Below are 16,917 nucleotides of genomic sequence, written 5' to 3'. Positions count from 1 at the left end.
AGGCTGCTGCTGCCGCCACCAAGAAGCCTGTGTGCAAACACAGGTCACTATCCATACATCCCAGGAGCCTATGCAGCCCGCCACTGCCAGGGTCCCGTGATCCAGGGACAACTTCCCCAGGAGAACGCACGGCACGCCTCAGGCTGGTGCAACGTCACGTCAGCCTCTGCTGACCACAGGCTCTCCCCGCATCTGTACCCCTCCCTCTCTCCGGCCTGAGTGAGCCTGAGCCCCCAAATCAGCTGCTCCCTTAACCCCATCCTGTCTGAGTGAAGAACAGATGCCCTCAGGCAACCTACACACAGAGGTGGGTCCAAATCCAAAGCTGAACCCCTGGAGCCCTGCGAACAAAGAAGAGAAAGGGAAATTTCTCCCAGAAGCCTCAGGAGCAGCAGATTAAATCTCCACAATCAACTTGAAGTACCCTGCAACTGTGGAATATCTGAATAGAAAACAAATCATCCCAATTTGAGGATGTGGACTTTGGGAGCAACAATATATATATATTTTTTCCCTTTTTCTCTTTTTGTGAGTATGTGTATGCCTCTGTGTGTGATTCTGTCCGTACAGCTTTGCTTTTACCATTTGTCCTAGGGTTCTGTCTCTCCATTTTATATTTTTTTATTACTTAAAAAAATTTTTTTCCTCAATAATTTTAAAATTTATTTTAATAACTTTATTTTATTTTATTTTACCTTCTTCCTTCTTTCTTTCTTTTCTTTCATTCTATTTTTTTTTCTCCATTTTATTCTGAGCCGTGTGGAGGACAGGCTCTTGCTGATCCAGCCAGGTGTCATGGCTGTGCCACTGAGGTGGGAGAGCCAAATTCAGGACACTAGTCCACAAGAGACCTCCCAGCTCCACGTAATATCAAATGACAAAAATCTTCCAGAGATCTCCATCTTATCACAAAGACCCAGCTCCACTCAACGACTAGCAAGCTACAGTGCGGGACACTCTATGCCAAACAACTAGCAAGACACGAACACAACTTCAACAATTAGTACAGAGGCTGCCTAAAATCATAATAAGGCTACAGACACCCCAAAGCACACCACCAGACATGGACCTGCCCACCAGAAAGAAAAGATCGAGCCTCATCCACCAGAAAACAGGCACTTGTTCCCTCTACCAGGAAGCCGACACAACCCACTGAACCAACCTTAGCCACTGGGGGCAGACACCAAAATCACCGGAAACAATGAACCTGCAGCCTGCGAAAAGGAGACCCCAAACACAGTAAGTTAAGCAAAATGAGAAGACAGAGAAACACACAGTAGATGAAGGAACAAGGCAAAAACCAACCAGACCTAACAAATTAAGAGGAAATAGGCAGCTTACCTATAAAAGAATTCAGAATAATGATACTAAAGATGATCGAAAATCTTGGAAACAGCATGGAAAAAATAAAAGAAACATTTAACAAGGACCTAGAAGAACTAAAGGCAAACAAACAAAGATGAACAACACAGTAAATGAAATCAAAAATTCTCTAGAAGGGATCAACAGCAGAATAACTGAGGCAGAGGAACGGATAGGTGACCTGGAAGATAAAATAGTGGAAATAACTACTGCAGAGCAGCATAAAGAAAAAAGAATGAAAAGAATTGAGGACAGCCTCACAGACCTCTGGGACAGCATTAAATGCACCAACATTCAAAGTATAGGGGTCACAGAAGAAGAAGAGAAAAAGAAAAAGACTGAGAAAAAATTTGAAGAGATTATAGTTGAAAAGTTCCCTAACATGGGAAAGCAAAGAGTTAATCAAGTCCAGGAAGCACAGAGAGTCCCATACAGGATAAATCCAAGGAGAAACATACCAAGACACATATTAATCAAGCTATCAAAAATTAAATAAAAAGAATATTAAAAGCAACAAGGGAAAAACAACAAATAACACATAAGGGAATCCTCATAAGGTTAACAGCTGATATTTCAGCAGAAACTGTCCAAGTCAGAAGGGAGTGGCAGAACATATTTAAAGTGATGAAGGAGAAAAACCTACAACCGAGATTACTCTACCCAGCAGGATCTCATTCAGATTTGATGGAGAAATTAAAAGCTTTACAAACAAGCAAAAGCTAAGAGAATTCAGCACCACCAAATCAACTTTACAACTAATGCTACAGGAACTTGTCCAGGCAGGAAACACAAGAGAAGGAAAAGACCTACAATAATAAACCCAAACAATTAAGAAAGTGGTAATAGGAACATACATATCGATAATTACTTTAAATGTAAATGGATTAAATGCTCCAACCAAAAGACAAAGACTGGCTGAATGGATACAAAAACAAGACCCGTATATATGCTGTCTACAAGAAACCCACTTCAGACCTAGGGACAGATACAGAGTGAAAGTGAGGGGATGGAGAAAGATATTCCATGCAAATGGAAATCAAAAGAAAGATGGAGTAGCAATTCTCAAATCAGACAAAATACATTTTAAAACAAAGACTATTACAACAGACAAACAAGGACACTACATAATAATAAAGGGATCAATCCAAGAAGAAGATATAACAATTGTAAATATATATGCACCGAACACAGAAGCACCTCAATATATAAGGCAAATACTAACAGTCATAAAAGGGGAAATCAACAGTAACACAATCATAGTAGAGGACTTTAACACCCCACTTTCACCAACGGACAGATCGTCCAAAATGAAAATAAATAAGGAAACACAAGTTTTAAATGATACATTAAACAAGATGGATTTAATTGATATTTATAGGACATTGCATCCAAAAACAACAGAATACACATTCTTCTCAAGTGCTCATGGAATATTCTCCAGGATAGATAATATGCTGGGTCACAAATCAAGCCTTGGTAAATTTAAGAAAACTGAAATTGTATCAAGTATCTGTTCTGACTACAACACTCTAAGACTAGATATGAAATACAGAAAAAATCTGTAAGAAATACAAACACATGGATGCTAAACAACACACTAATTAATAACCAAGAGATCACTGAAGAAATCAAAAAGGAAATCAAAAAATACCTAGAAACAAATGACAATGAAAACAAAATGACCCAAAACCTATGGGATGCAGCAAAAGCAGTTCTAAGAAGGAAGTTTATAGCAATAAAATCCTGACTCAAGAAACAAGAAACATATCAAATAAACAACCTACACTTACACCTAACGCAAGAGGAGAAAGAAGAACAAGAAAACTCCCAAGTTAGCAGAAGGGAAGAAATCATAAAGATCAGATCAGAAATAAATGAAAAAGAAATGAAGGAAACGATAGCAAAGAGCAATAAAACTAAAAGCTGGTTCTTTGAGAAGATAAACAAAATTGGTAAACCATTAGCCAGACTTATCAAGAAAAAAAGGGAGAAGACTCAAATCAATAGAATTAGAAATAAAAAAGGAAAAGTAACAACTGACACTGCAGTAATACAAAGAATCATGAGAGTTTACTACAAGCAACTATATGCCAATAAAATGGACAATCTGGAAGAAACGGACAAATTCTTAGAAATGCACAACCTGCCAAGACCGAATGAGGAAGAAATAGAAAATATGAACAGACCAATCACAAGCACTGAAATTGAAACTGTGATTAAAATCTTCCAACAAACAAAAGCACAGGACCAGATGGCTTCACAGGCGAATTCTATCAAACATTTAGAGAAGAGCTAACACCTATCCTTCTCAAACTCTTCCAAAATATAGCAGAGGGAGGAACACTCCCAAACTCATTCTACGAGGCCACCATGACCCTGATATCAAAAGCAGACAAAGATGTCACAAAGCAAGAAAACTACAGGCCAATATCACTGATGAACATAGATGCAAAAATCCTCAACAAAATACTAGCAAACAGAATCCAACAGCACATTAAAAGGATCATACACTATGATCAAGTGGGGTTTTTCCCAGGAATGCAAGGATTCTTCAATATATGCAAATCAATCAACGTGATACACCATATTAACAAATTGAAGGAGAAAAACCATATGATCATCTCAATAGATGCAGAGAAAGCTTTTGACAAAATTCAGCACCCATTTATGATAAAAACCCTGCAGAAAGTAGACGTAGAGGGAACTTTCCTCAACATAATAAAGGCCATATATGACAAACCCATAGACAACATCATCCTCAATGGTGAAAAACTGAAAGCATTTCCACTAAGATCAGGAAAAAGACAAGATTGTCCACTCTCACCACTATTATTCAACATATATTTGGAAGTTTTAGCCACAGCAATCAGAGAAGAATAAGAAATAAAACGAATCCAAATTGGAAAAGAAGTAAAGCTGTCACTGTTTGCAGATGACATGATACTATACATAGAGAATCCTAAAGATGCTACCAGAAAACTACTAGAGCTAATCAATGAATTTGGTAAAGTAGCAGGATACAAAATTAATGCACAGAAATCTCTTGCATTCCTATACACTAATGGTGAAACATCTGAAAGTGAAATTAAGGAAACACTCCCATTTACCATTGCAACAAAGAGAATAAAATATCTAGGAATAAACCTACCTAAGGAGACAAAAGACCTGTATGCAGAAAATTATAAGACACTGATGAAAGAAATTAAAGATGATACCAATAGATGGAGAGATATACCATGTTCTTGGATTGGAAGAATCAACATTGTGAAAATGACTATACTACTCAAAGCAATCTACAGATTTAATGCAATCCCTAACAAACTACCACTGGCATTTTTCACAGAACTAGAAAAAAAAATTTCAGAATTTGTATGGAAACACAAAAGACCCCTGAATAGCCAAAGCAATCTTGAGAACGAAAAACGGAGCTGGAGGAATAAGGCTCCCTGACTTCAGACTATACTATAAAGCTACAGTAATCAAGACAGTATGATACTGGCACAAAAAGAGAAATATAGATCAATGGAATGGATAGAAAGCCCAGAGATGAAACCACGCACCTATGGTCACCTTATCTTTGATAAAGCAGGCAAAGTATATACAGTGGAGAAAAGACAGCCTATTCAATAAGTGGTGCTGGGAAAACAGGACAGCTACATGTAAAATAATGAAATTAGGGCTTCCCTGGTGGCACAGCGGTTGAGAGTCCGCCTGCCAATGCAGGGGACATGGGTTCATGCCCCGGTCTGGGAGGATCCCACATGCCACGGAGCGGCTGGGCCCATGGGCCATGGGCACTGAGCCTGTGCATCCAGAGCCTGTGCTCCACAACAGGAGAGGCTACAGTGGTGAGAGGCCCGCACACTGCAAAAAAAAAAAAAGAATTAAATTATAACACTCCCTAATACCATACACAAAAATAAACTCAAAATGGCTTAAAGACTTGAATATAAGGCCAGACACTATCAAACTCTTAGAGGAAAACATAGGCAGAACACTCTATGTCATAAATCACAGCAAGATACTTTTTGACGCACCTCCTAGAGAAATGGAAATAAAAACAAAAATAAACAAATGGGACCTAATGAAACTTCAAAGCTTTTGCACAGCAAAGGAAACCATAAACAAGTCCAAAAGACAACCCTCAGAATCGGAGAAAATATTTTCAAATGAAGCAACTGACAAAGGATTAATCTCCAAAATTTACAAGCAGCTCATGCAGCTCAACAACAAAAAAACAACCCAATCCAAAAATGGACAGAAGACATAAATAGACATTTCTCCAAAGAAAATATACAGATTGCCAACAAACACATGAAAGAATACCCAACAACATTAATCACTAGAGAAAGGCAAGTCAAAACTACAATAAGATATCATCTCACACTGATCAGAGTGGACATCATCAAAAAATCTAGAAACAATAAATGCTGGAGAGGGTGTGGAGAAACTGGAACACTCTTGCACTGTTGGTGGGAATGCAAATTGATACAGCCACTATGGAGAACAGTATGGAGGTTCCTTAAAAAACTAAAAATAGAACTACCATACGACCCAGCAATCCCACTACTGGGCATATACCCTGAGAAAACCATAATTCAAAAAGAGTCATGTACCAAGATGTTCATTGCAGCTCTATTTACAATAGCCAGGACATGGAAGCAACCTAAGTGTCCATCAACAGATGAATGGATAAAGAAGATGTGGCACATATATACAACAGAATATTACTCAGCCATAAAAAGGAATGAAACTGAGTTATTTGTAGTGAGATGGATGGACCTAGAGACTGTCATACAGAGTGATGTAAGTCAGAAAGAGAAAAACAAATAACGTATGCAATACATATATATGCAATCTAAAGAAAAGAAAAAAAAATTGGTCAGAAGAACCTAGGGGCAAGATGGCAATAAAGATGCAGACTTACTAGAGAATGGACTTGAGGATACGGGGAGAGGGAATGGTAAGATGGGACAAAATGAGAGAGTGGCATGGACATAGATACACTACCAAACGTAAAATAGATAGCTAGTGGGAAGCAGCCGCATAGCACAGGGAGATCAGCTCGGTGCTTTGTGACCACCTAGGGGGGTGGGATAGGGAGGGTGCGAGGGTGGGAGATGCAAGAGGGAAGAGATATGGGGACATATGTATATGTATAACTGATTCACTTTGTTATAAAGCAGAAACCAACACACCATTGTAAATCAATTATACTCCAATAAAGATGTTAAAAAAAACCAAAATGTGGGGGAGGGCAGTGAAACATGTAGACCTTCTAGAATGTGTTTTACCTTAAATTTCAACCAGTTTTGAAAAATAAATATAAATATTAATTAATATATATGAACCCCAAGATAACCACAGATCAAAAACCTACAATAAAAATACAAATACCAGATAGAAAGGAACATAAGCATACCACTAAAAAATAATTAAACCACAAGGGAAGAGACTAAAAGAAGAACAGAGAAGAACTACAAAAACTACCAGAAGACAAGTAACAAAATGGCAGTAACTACCTACATATTAAAAATCACTGTAAATGTAAGTGGATTAAATGCTCCAATCAAAAGACACAGAGAGGGCTGACTGGTTAAAAATAACAAGAGCCATCTATCTGCTGACTACAAGAGACTCACTTCTGAGCTAAACATACATATAGTCTGAAAGTGAGAGGCTGGAAAAAGATATTTCATGTAAATAGCAACAAGAATGCTGGGGTAGCAATACTCATATGAGACAAAGTAGACAGTAAAACAAAGTGTATAACAAAAAGAAGGGCTTTATATAATGATAAAGAAATCAATATAAAAACTGTATATAAAACTCACTAACATATACATACCTAAAATAGGAGCATCTACATATATAAAGCAAATATTAACAGACATAAAGAGAGAAACTGACAATAATACAGTCATAGTAGGAGACTTTAACCACCCACTTACATAACTGGAGAGATCATTCAGACAGAAAATCAACAGGGGAAATATGGGAAAATCAATACGGGAAAAGTAGTCCTAAAAGACACATTAGACCAGTTGGGCTTAATAGATATCTATAGGACATTTCAACCAAACACAGCAGAAAACACGTTCTTTTCAAGTGCAAATGGAACATTCTCCAGGATATATCACATGCTTTGCCACAAAGAAGTCTCAACAAATTTAAGAGGATATAAATTATACCAAGTATTTTTTCTGGCAACACAGAATGAAACCAGAAATTAACTGCAGGAAGAAAAATGGTAACAACACAAAAATACATGGAGACTAAAAAAAATGCTACTAAAAAAAAAAAAATGGGTCAATGATAAATCAAAGAGAAAATCAGAAAATACCTCGAGACAAATGAAAAAAACCCCACAACCTTCCAAAATCCATGGCATGCAGCAAAAGCAGTTCTAAGAGGGAAGCTTATAATGATATAGGTCTATTTCAAGAAATGAGAAAAATCTCAATTAAACAACCTAACTTACCATCTAAAGTAATTAGAAAAAGAAGTATAAACAAAGTATAAAATCAGCAGAAAGAAGGAAATAACAGAGATTAGCAAGGATATAAATAAAATAGAGGCAAAAAAGAAGAAAAACCAATGAAACCAAGACCTGTTTTTTTGAAAACATAAAGTTGATAAGCCTTTAGACAGTCTCATCAACAACAATAAAAGAGAGGACCCAAATAAACAAAATAAGACATGAAAAAGGACAAATAACATCCAATATGACAGAGACACAAAAAATCATAAGAGAATACTACAGCTATATGCCAACAAACTGGAAAACCTAGAAGAAATGGACAAGTTTCTAGAAACATGCAACCTTCAAAGACTGAATCAAGAAGAAATAGACAATCAGAACAGACCAATCACTAGTAGTGAAACTGAATTTGTTAAAAAAAAAAACTCCCAGCAAACAAAAGTCTAGAACCAGATAGCTTTACAGGGGAATTCCAGCCAACATATAAGTAAGAGCTAATACCTATCTTTCTCAAACTATTCCAAAAAAACTGAAGAAGAGGGAACACTCCCAAATTCATTCTATAAGGCCATAATTACCCTGATATCAAAACCAGACCAAAAAACTACAAAAAAAAACACCAAAATTAGAGGCCTTTATCTCTGATGAATACAGATGTAAAATCTTCAACAAAATATTCAATGATACATAAAAAGGATTAAAAACCATGATCAAGTTGGATTTATTCCAGGAGTGCAAGGATGGTTCAATACCCAGAAATCAGTCAATGTGACACACCACATTAACCAAGTGAAGGATAAAAGTCACACGATCATCTCAATAAATGCAGAAAAAGCATTTGACAACATCCATTCATGATAAAAACTCTCATCAAAGTAGGTATACAGGGCACATATCTCAACATAATAAAGGCTGTTTATTACAAACCCACAGCTAACATCATATTCAACAGTAAAAAGCTAAAAGCTTTTCTTCTAAAATCAGGAACAAGACAAGGATGCCCACTCTCACTGCTCCTTTTTAACATAGTATTGGACGTTCTAGCCAAAGCAATCAGGCAAGAAAAAAAAAAGAAAAGAAAAGGCATCCAAATTAGAAGGTAAGAAGTAAAACTGTCATTATTTGCAGATCACATGGTAGTATATATAGAAAATCCTAATGTCTCCATCAAAAACTACAAGAACTAATAAATGAATTCAGTAAAGTTGTAGAATACAAGATTAATATATAGAAATCTGTTCTTTTCTATACACGAATAATGAACTATCAGAGAGAGAAAGCAAGAAAACAATTCTATTTAAATTTTCATCAAAAAGAGTAAAATTCCTAGGAATAAAGTTAACCAAGGAGGTTAAAGACCTGTAATCTGAAAACCATGCAACACTGAAGAAAGAAACTGAAGATGATACAAATAAATGGAAAGACCCCATGTACATGGATTGGAAGAAATAATATTATTAAAATTACCACACTACCCAAGGCAATCTACTGATTTAATGCAATCCCTAACAAAATACCCATGACATTTTTCACAGAACTAGAACAAGTAATCCTAAAATTTATATGGAACCTCAAAAGACCTCAAATTGCCAGAGCAATCTTGATAAAAAAAAGAGCAAAGCTGATTTCAGACAATACTACAAAGCTACAGTAATCAAAACAGAATGGTACTGACACAAAAAAAGACATGTAGATCAATAGAACAGAATAAAGAGCCCAGAAATCAACCCATGCACCTAAGGTCTACCACAAAGGATGCAAGAATATACAATAGAGAAAAGACAGTCTCTTCAACAAGTGGTGCTGGGAAAACTGGACTGATCCATGTAAAAGAATGAAATTAGAACACTTTCTCACACCATATACAAAATTAAACTCAAAATGGATTAAAGACCTAAATGTATGACTTTAAACTCCAAAACTCCTAGAAAAGAACATAGGCAGAATACTCTTTGACACAAATTGTAACATTCTGAGAGATCAGTCTCCTAAGGCAAAAGAAATAAAAGCAAAAATAAACAGGACCTAATTAAACTTAAAAGCTTTTGCATAGCAAAAGAAACCATCAAAAAAAAAAAAGAAAAGACAATCTACTGAATAGGAAAAAAAATTTTGCAAATGATTTGACCAATAAGGGGTTAATATCCAAAATATATAAACAGCTCATGTAACTCAATATCAAAAAACAAAACTACTGGGGTTTCCCAAGTGGCGCAGTGGTTGAGAGTCCGCCTGCCGAGGCAGGGGACACGGGTTCGTGCCCTGGTCCGGGAAGATCCCACATGCCATGGAGCAGCTGGGCCCGTAACCCATGGCCGCTGAGCCTGTGCATCCGGAGCCTGTGCTCCGCAACAGGAGAGGCCACAACGGTGAGAGGCCCGCGTATCGCAACAAAACAAAACAAAACTACCCAATCAAAAAGTGGGCAGAAGACCTGAACAGACATCTTTCCAAATAAGATATACAGATGGCCAACAGGCACATGAAAAATGCTCAACATTGTTAATCATCAGACAAATCAAAACCACAATGAGGTATCACCTCACACCTGTCAGAATGGCTATCATCAAAAAGACCATAAATAACACATGTTAGCAAGGATGTGTATTAAAGGGAACCCGCAGGGCTTCCCTGGTGGCGCAGTGGTTGAGAGTCCGCCTGCTGATGCAGGGGACGCAGGTTCGTACCCTGGTCCGGGAAGATTCCACATGCTGTGGAGCGGCTGGGCCCGTGAGCCATGGCCGCTGAGCCTGCGCGTCCGGAGCCTGTGCTCCGCAACGGGAGAGGCCACAACAGTGAGAGGCCCGCATACCGCCAAAAAAAAAAAAGGGAACCCTCAGTGCACTGCTGCTGGGAATGAAAATTGGTGCAGGCACCATGGAAAACAGTATGGAGGTTTCTCAAAAAACTAAAAATAAAACTACCAAATGAACCAGCAATTCCATTCTTGGGTACATATCTGAAGAAAACAAAAACACTAATTCAAAAAGATACACACACCCCAATCTTCACAGCAGCATATATACTACAGCCAAGATATGAAAGCAACCTAAGTGTCCATCAAGAGGTGAACAGATAAAGAATTGTGTGTGGTGGGTGCTTGTGTGTGTATATATATATATACACACACAATGGAAAATTCCAGTAAAATGTGTTATCTAATTAAAATTTTAGTTATTTTCATTACTGAAGCTTTTTGTTTCAATAAACCATTAATTTTCTTCTTTAGAAACAGAACAAATGGGGAATAACTGTTCAATACATGAATTACTATTATGATTCAGAAGCAGAAAAATTTTATTTTAAAAAGATAACCAAAAATATATTTAGAATATGATTTGTGTATGATTTCAACATGATAAATCAAGTGATAAAAGATTAAGTGGACTCCTTCAAAATCTGTGAAAAATTATCCCTATGTGCAAATCCAGGAAAATGAAACTTATGCCTTTGTGGAAAATGCATATCTTCTCTAGGTAAACACACATGAGTAGGTCTTTAATATAATTTATTGACCTCTATTCTCCCCAGTGCCTAAATCACACCCTTGTAATAATACAAGTAGTCTTAACTCATTTAGTTAACTCAGAACAATGCAATATAATCATTGTAGATGGTTCATTGATTTATTAAAAACCATGATACTTGGTCAATTATTTTATATTTTCATGCACAACATACCACAGAAATGTAAGGTAAACTCTTTTCACAATAGTTTCCTGTGGGTTTTAAAGAGACATTTTCTTTTATTCGTATTAAATAAGCTCAAGGTTAAGAAATGTCAACACAGCAGGACACACAAAATGTTTAAATAGAATTACTTTAAAATATTATACAGCTATACTAGTGGCAGCTCTCTCAATCCAGAGAAAGAAATATTCTTCCACAGGATGAAGTTTTAAAATTTCCTCAGAATGCTAATATTTCAGTAGTCTTTGCATGATTATACTAGCCACTTAGACAAACTACGTGGGCCAACAAAAGTCTCAAAGGAAATCAGAAAACAGTTTGAACTGAATTAAAAACACAACATAAAAGTCATGGGTTGTAGCTCATGCAGTAACTAAAGGGAAATTTATAGCAATAAATGCTTAGATGAGATAAAAAAGGATTTGCAATCGAAAACTTAAGTTTCTCCCATTAAAAATATTTTATAAGAGAAAGGAAAATAAAGTCAAAGCAAGCAGAAGGAAGTCAGTAATAAAAGTAAGACCAGAAATCAATGACTTTGAAAACAAAAAGTAATAGAAAAAAATTATTGAAATCAAAAACTGGTTCTTTGAAAAGATCAGTAAAATTGATAAACCTCTAGCAAAACTAAAAGCAAGAGGGGAGGGGAGCGGGGGAGAGAAGGAGAGATGAGACACAAATTGCTATTATCAGGATTGAAAAGGGGATATCATTACAGACCCAACAGACATTAAAGGGATAATAAGGGAATACTATGAACATTCTACACACATATTTTCAACAACTTAGATAATTCATTGAAAACAACTACCAAAATTATCCAATATGAAATAGACAACCTGAATTGTCCTATTATCCAATATGAAATAGACAACCTGAATTGTCCTATAAACATTAAAGAAACTGAATTCATAGTTAAATTCACCTCTTTCACCCACCCCCACTCCCAAAACCTCCAGGCCCAGGTAGTTTCATTACCAAATATTTAAGAAAAAGTAATATTAATTCTTCACAATATTTTCCATAAAACACAACAGGAAAGAACAATTCTTAATTCATTTTATAAGGCCAGCACTACCATGATATCAAATCAGAAAAACACTGTACAAAAATAGAGTAAGCATCAGGATAATATCCTTCATGTACAGAGGCAAAAAAACAAACTCAAAAAATACTGGCAAGTAGTATCCAGCAATATACAGAAAGAAAAATACAACATAACAAAGTATTTATACTGTGGGAATGAAACACTGGCTCAATATCTGATAATCACTTAATATTCACATTAAAAACACATAATCATATCAGTTGATACGGAAAAAGCATTTAACAAAATTCAACATCCACTCATGATAAAACTTTCAGCAAACTAGGAATAGAAAAAACTTCCTCAGCCTGATAAAGGGCATCTACCTAAAACCCATACCTAACATAATACTTAATGGTGAAAGACTGAGTGCTTTCCTCCTAACATCAGGAAAAAGACAAGGATAGCTGCTCTCATCACTTCTACTCAACACTCTACTAGATGTTCTAGCTCACTCAATAACACACACAAAAAATAATCAAATTGGAAAGGAAGAAGTAAGACTGTTTTTATGTGCAGACATGATCACCTAAGTAGAAAACCCAGTGAAATCTACAAAACCCCTGCTATTCCTGATAGGTAAAATTAGAAAGGCTGTAAGATATAAGATCAACACCAAAAATCAATTATATTTCTATATATTATTCATGAACAAATGGAAATTAAGACTTAATAAAATAATACTATTTACCAATAGTATAAAAATAAAAATACTTAGGGATAAATCTGACAAGAGATGTCAAAGATCTATACTATCAACAGCACAAGATATAAAGTCAAAAGAAAATCAATTATGTTTCTGTAAACTAGCGAAATACAATTATAAATCAAAACAATTTTTTAAACTAACAATAACAGAAAAAGTACATACTTAGGTATAAATCTAACAGTATATGCACACATTCTGAATGCTGAAAACTGCAAAATACTGATGAAAGAAATCAAAGACCTAAATAAAAGGAGAGACATATCATGTTCATGGACTCGAAAAATAAACACAGTAAAGATTTTGGTTCTCCCCAAGTTGATCTATTTTTTGTAAAGATAAAAATGTTGATTCTAAATTTTATATGGAAAGGCAAAGGAACTAGAATAAAACAATTTTGAAAATGAAAACTAAAGTTGGAGGAATCACAGTACCCTATTTTAATGACTTAGTATAAAGCTACAATAAACAAGAAAGACGTCTATTGGCAAAGGGAGAGACAGAGAAATAAACTGAACAGAATACAGAGTCCAGAAAAAGACCACACATATAGAGCCAGTTGATTTCTGACAAAGCTGAAAAAGCATTTCAACGGAGAAAGGACAGTGTTTTCAACAAATAGTTCTGGAAGAATCAAGCATCTCTATGCAAAACAAGGGACCTCAACCTAAATCGCACACCTTATTAAAAAAAAACTCAAAATGAGTCATAATTCTCAATATAAAACAAAACTATATAACTTTTATAAGAAACCATAGGAGAAAATCTTCATAACCTAGGGTTAGGCAAAGAGTTCTTAGATAGGACACCAAAAGCACGATCCATTAAAAATAAATTTGAGAAACTGGACTTCATCAAAATTAAATGTTTCTTCTATAGGAAAAAAAAATTCTTTCTGAGAGAATAAAAGTACAAGCTACAGACTGGGAGATAATCTTTACAAATCACATACTCAATAAAGGACATACATCCAAAGTATATAAAGAACTTTCAAAATTCAACACAAAGAACACAACCCAATTAAGAAAATGACTAAAAGATTTGAAAAGATACTTCACTAAACAATATATATAAATGGCAAAATAAGCACTTGAAAAATGGTGAACATCATTAGGGAAATGTCATTAGGGAAATGCAAACTAAAACCAAAATGTGATACCATTATGTATCTATTAATGTCAATATTTTAAGAGTACCAGGTGTTTGTGAGGATACACTGCAAAAGGAACTCTCATACATTGCTGCTTGGAATACAAAATAGTATAGCCATTCAGAAAAACAATTTGACAGTTACTTACCATATGATCCAGCAATCCCACTCCTGGACATTTACCCTAGAGAAATGAAAGCTTAGGTTCACACAAAAACCTGTACATGAATGTTTATAACAGCTCTATTCATAATTGCCAAAACCTGGAATAACCTACCTCTGCTCAACAAGTAAATGGATAAACTGTGGTTCACTCATACAATGGAATACTACTAAGGAATAAGAATAACAAACTAGAGATATATGCAACAACTTGGATGAATCTCACAGGTAATTATGCTGAGTAAAAGAAGCCAGTCTCAAAACATTATATACTATGTGTTCTAATTTTATAACATTACATTATTTTATAAAATTATCAAAAAGACAAACTAAAGTAATGGAGAACAGATCAGTGGTCTTCAGGAATTAGGGATGGGACAAGGGTGTGATTATAAAGATATAATCATGGCACAATTATGAAGGCACAAGGGAAATTTGGGGTGGGGCTGATGGAACTGTTCTGGACCCCCACTGTGGTGGTTGTTATATGAATCTATACATATGTTTAAATTATAATGCTGTATGCCAAGAATAAATCAACTTTATTGCATGATAATTAAAAAAGAAAACCAAAACCAAAAAGACTGTGTTGAATAAAAAAAGGGTTTGCTCAGCACTCTTTCCCCAAAGTAGATGCTCAATTAACATTTGCTGAACAAAAACACTGAAAACTGGCTGTAGTTTCTGCTTTAACAATAATCTCATTTACATCCCTAAGCTTCAAAAATCTGAGTAACTTTTTGTAGCATCATTAACATTTTCTGTCATGGTATCTGCCACAGAAAGATGTCTAGTTTACACACAAAAAAATTTAAAATGTCAAATGAAAGTCAGAAATCTAGATATCCCAACCAATTATTTTAAACTTTAAAAAGATTACCATTAATAATAGGTAACTTTTTCTTTATATCTTGTATGCATATCTTTCTCATTAAAAAAGGGGCAGGATCTGTTTGGAAGTCATTACCCAAAGGCATGATATACAAAACAGATATCTGATATCTGTTTTAGAATCAACTAATCTTTATTAAACATTAAACAAGCTGAATAGATAAGCCATTAATTTTTCTCGAATATCAACTCTTCCTAGGACTTATCCTTTTCCTTGAATTAGTAAAACTATTAAAAATTCTTCTTCCTTCTGACTCAAACCACAGTGTGTACTCACACTGTGAATTCATGTCATTTCTATGCTGCTACCTGTTTTTAGATTTTCTTTGCTAAGAACACATTGGGCATTTGTTTGCCTGTAGCTCCTGTGCAATCAACCAAACCTATTAGGATCCCACCATATCATTCCTGTACTGACTTGTCACAGGTCTGACTAAGACTCATTCACCTCGATCAGTTAGCTAAGCAGATTGGTTAAATCACATGTGTGTGAATGAATAAAAGCAACCTTATCAAAAAAAAAAAAGAGGACCATTAATTTTGGTCTTACTTTGCTTTCATCTGTGTGAAAAAGAGTGTTCCTATGCTAGAAAATGATTAAAAATATAACAGGTTTTCAGAAGTACCTAGCCTAAGAATTATACACATTTTGAAAATTGTAAAAATGTTATTTGCATATTTACAGCACAGAACAAGTATAATTTTCATACTTCTTTGAACTATTTGTTAAGAGAATTATTTTAGAACACTCCACATTGTTTTTAAGGTATCTGTTCTGTTCACTTAACATATGATCATCTCCAATTTATCTAGGTTTAAGTCAAATTTTCAATAAAATTTTTGAATTTTACAGCTTTGATAAGTTAAACTATAAAGTATATTATAATGGTGCTAAAACATATTCTTTTTTACATCCTACAGTATATGCTTTGATGTCACATTACACCATCACTTGCAAAGAAACCAAATTGAAATGCTTTTCTCAGAACCCAGTCAAAAATACAAAAACAATTACTTATACTATCTAACCAAAAGATGAAAATTACCTAACATGATTGAGGCACTTAATGCAGTAATTTTATTTTATTCAGTCCATGACTAGAATCATAAACAATAATGAGTTTGCTTAACTAAGAATAAACTATTATGTAAAGTTGTAGCTTTCTGTATTTTAGCTCTGAGGACACTGTTAATATTCAATATACTAATTAATAAGGACTGCTATCTATTATGACCAAATAATGAAGGCAATTTGCAAAAATAGTTTATACAGAAATAAGCTGGTCCTCAAACTTCTAAATTTTCATAAGCACCTCATCCACTGGTTTTAATTGGTTTCCTCAGTGCCTAATATTGGTTTCCTTCACACACCCCACCCCTGAACGTAT

General features: G+C 35.1%; 1 protein-coding gene across 1 annotated transcript in view; it reads right to left on the bottom strand.

The window, feature by feature from the left end:
* Positions 1–16,917, bottom strand: part of RNF180 (ring finger protein 180) — a 287,858-nt gene that overhangs the window by 207,361 nt on the left and 63,580 nt on the right. Inside the window, exon 5 of the mRNA XM_029219003.1 lies at positions 14,625–14,660. Coding sequence (XP_029074836.1) covers positions 14,625–14,660 — 36 coding nt within the window. The remainder of the gene's footprint in view (positions 1–14,624; positions 14,661–16,917) is intronic.

This window comes from Monodon monoceros, unplaced genomic scaffold (assembly GCF_005190385.1).
Source record: "Monodon monoceros isolate NGI ecotype Baffin Bay Population unplaced genomic scaffold, NGI_Narwhal_1 Super_Scaffold_12, whole genome shotgun sequence".
Classification (NCBI taxonomy): domain Eukaryota; kingdom Metazoa; phylum Chordata; class Mammalia; order Artiodactyla; family Monodontidae; genus Monodon; species Monodon monoceros.
The sequence above is the reverse complement of the archived record's forward strand: the minus strand, read 5'-3'. Positions and strand labels throughout refer to the sequence as shown.